General features: G+C 49.9%; 1 protein-coding gene across 1 annotated transcript; it reads right to left on the bottom strand.

Moving 5' to 3' along the window:
• Window positions 1-304: 304 nt before the first annotated feature.
• LOC136291684 (mas-related G-protein coupled receptor member H-like) lies at window positions 305-3,688 on the bottom strand. The gene is made up of 2 exons (XM_066186830.1): window positions 3,251-3,688; window positions 305-3,004 (listed from the first exon to the last, which is right to left on the bottom strand). Exon 2 carries the CDS (start codon window positions 2,891-2,893, stop codon window positions 2,042-2,044), a length of 852 nt encoding a protein of 283 aa, XP_066042927.1. The 5' UTR covers window positions 2,894-3,004; window positions 3,251-3,688; the 3' UTR covers window positions 305-2,041.
• Window positions 3,689-5,990: the final 2,302 nt, after the last annotated feature.

Here is a 5,990-nt window from a genome sequence, read left to right as displayed (position 1 = left end):
AGAAAGGACTCCATTCCAAGAGACATCAGGAATTCAAGGAGCAACATTGAGCAAGGAGCAAAACCGACTACTTTATCCCCACACACATTACAACCAAAATGCAATCAACAATCAGTACAAGTTTTTTCCACTCTCTTGAGCCACGCAGTTGGGCACCAAAAAAAAATGTATTGTCCCAGTTTAAGACAAATCTGGGAGGAAACCTCTGAATGGGATTCCTCTGCCCAGCAAAAACAAATGGCCCCTCCCCTCCAGCTGGTCTGAGAGAAAACTTCCTTGGAGAAAAGTGAAAAAACCTATTTATTTAACAAACAAACTGCCCACGAGCATAAAGAATGAATAATATGAAACAATAAAACCTCTTGTTATGGAGTCAGATGGCAAATTGAGAAAGTCCTTGCTGTGGGTATAGCTCGGCTTGGTCAGTTCCTTATCCATCCCTTTGGAGGAACAGGCCCTGGTGGGCTGCAGGTGCCGCACCCCGGTGCTCCTCTGGGGTTTTCACTCCAGAACAGGTTTTAACAGTCCCAAGAAAAAAAGCAAAAAAACAATCCAGGAAACTTTTTTCCCTCAGCAAGCTAAACTAACTAAAAGCAAAAAACCCCCTCTGTCCAGCCTCTGTCCATGCATCCAATGAACAACACTGTCCCGAGGAAAAAGAAACTGCAGAGGAGTGAAGGCTGTTTTTCAAAACAAACTGTGCTCTTCTTCTTTCTCTGATTCACTCTCAGAACCAGACTTAAAGGTACAGAACACAACTTACAGCACACACAGAACAGATGATTGGGGACACAAGCATCATAGTCACCCTCTGTCACCTGCTCATGCCTTTTGTTTCAGTTAAGAGACATCCATAGGGTGTTAAAAGGTATAAATCTTGTGAGAAGTGAGAAATGAGCCATTTGTTGACATTGTTCACCAGGGACAGGCTCTGTAGCAAAGCCCGGATGTGGTTTATTCAACATATTCTGGGTTTGAAGTTACCACATTGGAAAAAAACAAAATACATAAATGCAAACTTAATTTAGGAGTAGTTATAAAAGGACAAGGATCAGTACGAGATGGATTTTGGCTGAAGCTGCTGTGCACAGTCACTGTTCATCTCCTCCTGAGGGTGGCCAGGTTGAGGATGGAGGTGCTCCAGGGCTTCCTTGGACTTGGATGCTGGGGAAGCAGAGGATGGCCCCATTCTGCAGAACAGCAGCATAACCCCTGATTCCTGTGAAATTCAATGGTCCAAGCATCTGGTGATGTGAATTTCCATATTCCATATTCCTTTCGGTCACAGGCACAAGGGTTCAATGGAGTTCCCCATCAACCCTGCACTTTAGTCAGAACAATTTAATTCTGGAATGAAAGACTGTGACAAATTCCCACTGACAGAATAAGGGAATGTTGCTGTCCCTCCCCAGCTCTGCAGCCCTACCTGGTGTCTCTTCTCATCAGCTGGGAATGCAGGGCCAGCTCTTCCGAACAGAAGGGGAAGGATGCTCCATGTGATCCCAACCCCTCTCCTGCCATCCAGAGGGACCAGCCCCGCAAAGAAGGGATTTGGGAAATCACCCTGTGCTGGGTGTGTCCCCAGGGTGTGTCACATTCTTTGCAGGCAAGAGATCCCCCAAAACACCATGAAACCCATCTGCATAGCCAAAGGACATGGAGTTCATTCCCTGGGGCCGAGGCAATGAGGGTCATTCCATGAAGAATAGAGCTGGAGAACAGAACTGAGCCCAGCTGCTCTGCTTGGAGCCATGTGGATCCAGGAGGGAGGAGGAAAGCCATGCTCCAATGTGCTCCCTGCAGAGCGTTCCTCAAAAAACACCCAAGGCAATGCCCCTGCTCCCTTCTCCTGCAGGAAGAAATCACCACGGGGGTCGAGACACTGTGGATATTTATTAATCAGGTGGCTCAAGGAAACCCTCAGCCACTCTCCCAGGGTTCTTCAGCAGAGCAGTGGAAGGGATCACCAGGCTCAGACCACTGTGCCTTTGGGGGCACCATTGCTGTGGGCTGCTTCATCTTTCAGTTCATCAAAAACCCTCTAGAGGGAGCTCTGGAGGGACCCCAGGGAGCAGGGCCTCCGGAACCCTCCTGCCATGAAGTAAATGAAGGGTTTGATGCTGCCATGGATGCAATTGATCAGGAAAAACACCTGGGAAGACACAACAATGAAACCAAGGCCCTGCAGGGAATTGCAGAGGCTGAGAAGGACAATGAAGAGCACAATGAGGAAGATAATGATGTTGCGCCTCTCAGGTTGCTGCTTCTTGGGGCTCCTCATGGCCTTAATGAAGTCGATTGTGATGGAAATGACCATGGGTGCAGGAAAGAGGAGCAGGATGACAGCGTACACGGTGATGAGAGCTGCCCGGCAGTGCTCCTGTCCATGTGATGGGCACAGGATTGTCACTGCAGGAATGACAGTGAAGAGAGCAAAGAAGGCCCAGTACTGGACATAAACCACCAACCATCGCAGGCGCTCTGGAAGCTCACAGCGGCAGCAGAGCAGGCAGAGCCTGTACATATAATCTGTACCACTGAAGTACATCAGCTGTAACAGCGCCCAGTAGTAGGAGACCACTGACAGCTGGAAAAGGAAACTCAAGTACACCAGGGCGATGAGAAGAGAGCAGGACACATCCTCCACCAGGAAGAGGAGAGAGGAGGGGACTGTGAAGAGCAGGAAGATGAAGTCAGCCAAAGCCAGGCCATAGATACCACGGTTACGGACTTTCAGGCTGAGGAGGCAGAGCACAGCCCCATTCCCAACCAGCCCACAGAGGCAGATGAGCAGTGTCACACTGTGTATGGCCACATTGGTGACATCTATCTCACACAGATCGTCCCCTTCAGTGGGTGAGGCAGAAGATGGGGACACAGTGGTCACCTCCATGGATGGATGCTGGGCAGGCAGTGGGATGTGGCCCCTGGCTGTGGTCAGAGTGGATGGGGAGTCAGTGCTTGGAGAATCCCAGGATGGACCATGTGGCTCCTCTGCAGCTCCCTGCAGTGGGGAGGATTCAGTGGGGAGGAGTGAGATGTGCAGGGGAGGAGGGCGGTGAAAATGGTGGGGTGGGAGAGGGAGGTGGGAGGGTTGGGATGTTCAGCAGGGGAGGCAGAAGGGAAGCGCAGGGCAGAGGAGGGGGAAGCTGGGGAGGGCACTGCGGTCACCGGGAGAGGGTGGCAGGAAGAGAGCAGCTGCTGGAGGAGAGGGAGGTGGGGTAGGGAGGAGGGAAAACATTCCACTGACCTGTTCCCAGTGAGGCAGCAGCAGGCAGAGGGGGTCTGTGCAGATCAGCAGCGCTTCCTGGTACCTCTTGCTCCTTTGGGATCTGTATTCTAAAGCGGCTCCTCCCAGGTCAGTAACATGAAGGAGAAAGTGCCCAGATCACCAAGAACTCCCCACTCCTGTGCCTCTGGCTCCTCCCGTCCCCTATCCTTGTGTTGTTTGCAAAGACTCGGTGTGGTCGTGGGGCAGTCGGAAGTGGTTTTGCAACTTTGGCTCCATCTGAGTTGCACAGCCTCGGCGTTATTGAGCTTGGGGTTTTTTTTATTATTTTATTTTCCTATTTTTACATGCAGATCAAGTGGTGTTTTTCCTTGTTATAAATAAATAAAACAAGGTCCAGAGGCACGGCCCGACGCATCCATCCCACAGCAGTAACAAGCCTTAGATACCCTTAGTAAGCCAACCCCACATCCATACATATCCCACCCTTCCCACACAGCTCCTCCTTCGTCCCGCCTTCCCGGAGCTTGTGCACTCCTTCTGCCTTCGACTCCCCGCAGTGGTTCCAGATCAGCATTGCAACTTTCAGCGCTAATACAGTACTGATATGAGAAATACTCCAAACCTTACCAGAGCTTCTTTTTAACATTATAACACAGATAATATTCGTTCAACATTTTCGAGAGCCAATCCCCATACCACCTGTTTATAGCATTTGGGAATGGCTTCTCATTTCCCCCTAATTAGAAACATTTCCCCCTAATTAGAAACTCTCCTTCCTAGGACAGTGTCCCATTCTCCAACTTCCTTCCCTCAACTGACAGGTTTCTACCATTCATTGTTTTTCTTCTCTCAGGAGTAACTGTCCCTCCAGCAGCAGAGGGCTACTGGTGGTGCTGGTGGCACTGCAATGCTGGCAGTGCTGGCACTGCTGGTGAAGCACCTGGCTGCTTGTCAGAAACAACTCCCATTCTGGGAAGGAGCTCCAGAACCCTTGCCAAAACCTGCCCTGGGCGCATGGGAGCACCCCTGGGCCATGGACTCCCATTTCTCTCATTGCAGTGTAGGCTCCCAGAGCCCAAGGGAAGGACAGTAATCAGTTGCTTGCAGCCAGCTTGTCAACACTTAGAGCCCACCCGAATTACTGCCAATCCCCTTGATGATGCAATCACAGCCATTAGAGACCAGGGTGCTGTGAACCCCCTTCCAGCCCTTCACCAGAGCTCCTCCTCAGTCCTGGGGGCACTTGTGGTTGTTTTTACCTGATCCCATACTGTCCCTTTGCCAGCAGGGACACCTTCCACTGTGCCAGGTTGCTCCAGGCACCATCCAACCTGGCCTTGGTCAAACGGTGGGGCAGCCACAGCTTCTCTGGGCAACCTGTGCCAGGGTCTCCCCACCTTCACACGGAAGGATTTCTTCCCAACATCCCATCTGAACCCAGCCTCTCTCAGTGGGAAGCCATTCCCCCTTGTCCTGTCACTCCATGCCCTTGTCCAAAGTCTCCCTCCATCTCTCCTGGAGGCCTGTCTGTCAGCCCCACATGGATCATGATGTGTTTGTCCTTGGAAGGATTGGCCTGGTGAGGGAATGTGGGATTCCGTAGCTGGGGACACAAATGTGATGTCAGCAGGGAAGAGAGGTGACAATTCTGGTCCCAGAGCCACCACACGTGCCATTTTCCAACAGGAACATCCCAGATCCCTGAAGCATGTCAGCTGGGATCGGAATCATCTCAGTTCAGGTTTTTAGGAATTCCTTGGAGTCTTGGTTTGGGAAGACAGGTATCTGCCAGGTAATAAAAAAAAAACAACGGGAGTTTCTTTTGGAATGGAGAGTGTAAACTCCCTTCACTTCTTTTTTTTTTCTTTTTCAATTATAAATTTACAATCAGAGGCTCTTAGGCAAAGATTTGCGAAATAGGAATAGCAGTTCTTTACTAGTATGTATTACAAAGCAAACAAACAAAAAAGCCCCCAACAAAACAGCCAAACTACAACATTAATAACAAAAGAAAACAGTACCAAGAACCTTGAGGGCTTTGTTTTACAAAACCCAGGGCAGTTTGGTTTCGGTGTCCCTGCAGGATCCTCAGAGCACCAAGCTGAAAACAGTGGAAAAGTCCCAGGCTGGTAGCTGGGATGGCAGAGTGTCCCGGCAGGCAGGGGCAGGATGTCCCGGCAGCGCAGGGGGTGCAGGGTCACACTGTAGCAAGAGGAGCAGCGCCGAAGAAGCCGAAGGCGAGGTAGGGCCAGCCCAGCTCTCACGGGTGGCAGAGAAAGCTCAGGATTCAGGCCGAACTGGTGATAGTAGATTTCCCAGGAGTGGATTTTTTTGGCCACAGTGAAACTCTTCCAGCCAGCAACAGCCGTTTTTTTTCTCCCCGAACTCAGAAAAAAGAAGAGCCCGCAAGAGCCCTCTGCTGGGCTGCCTCAAGCTCTGTCTTTTACCTGCGTTATCTCCTTCTTCCAACTTTGTCCACCTCTTTGTTTCGGTTAAGTACTCTTAAGTATTCAACACTTGGTCTCTTTGGTAAGTTATGGGGAAAAAATTCTTTAGAGAAAGAAGGAAGAAACTTAACCCCCAACATTATCCACTCCGAATTTTTTTCTCATACTAACATATTACATTGAATTTAAACCGTTAAAAAAAAATATATATATGCAAATATGGATAGAGCCACATTCTCATGGGTAGTTCACTCTAAAACAAGGTTCTCTTGAGGTATGCATTGGGTCTCTTCATCTGTTTGCATCACTCA

The sequence above is a fragment of the Chamaea fasciata genome, unplaced genomic scaffold, assembly GCF_029207755.1.
Source record: "Chamaea fasciata isolate MVZ Bird 193981 ecotype frontalis unplaced genomic scaffold, bChaFas1.0.hap1 SCAF_7, whole genome shotgun sequence".
NCBI lineage: Eukaryota > Metazoa > Chordata > Aves > Passeriformes > Sylviidae > Chamaea > Chamaea fasciata.
The sequence above is the reverse complement of the archived record's forward strand: the minus strand, read 5'-3'. Positions and strand labels throughout refer to the sequence as shown.

Coding starts and splice junctions, on each gene's coding strand:
- LOC136291684 (XM_066186830.1), bottom strand. CDS start 2,893: ATGGAGGTGACCACTGTGTCCCCATCTTCTGCCTCACCCACTGAAGGG.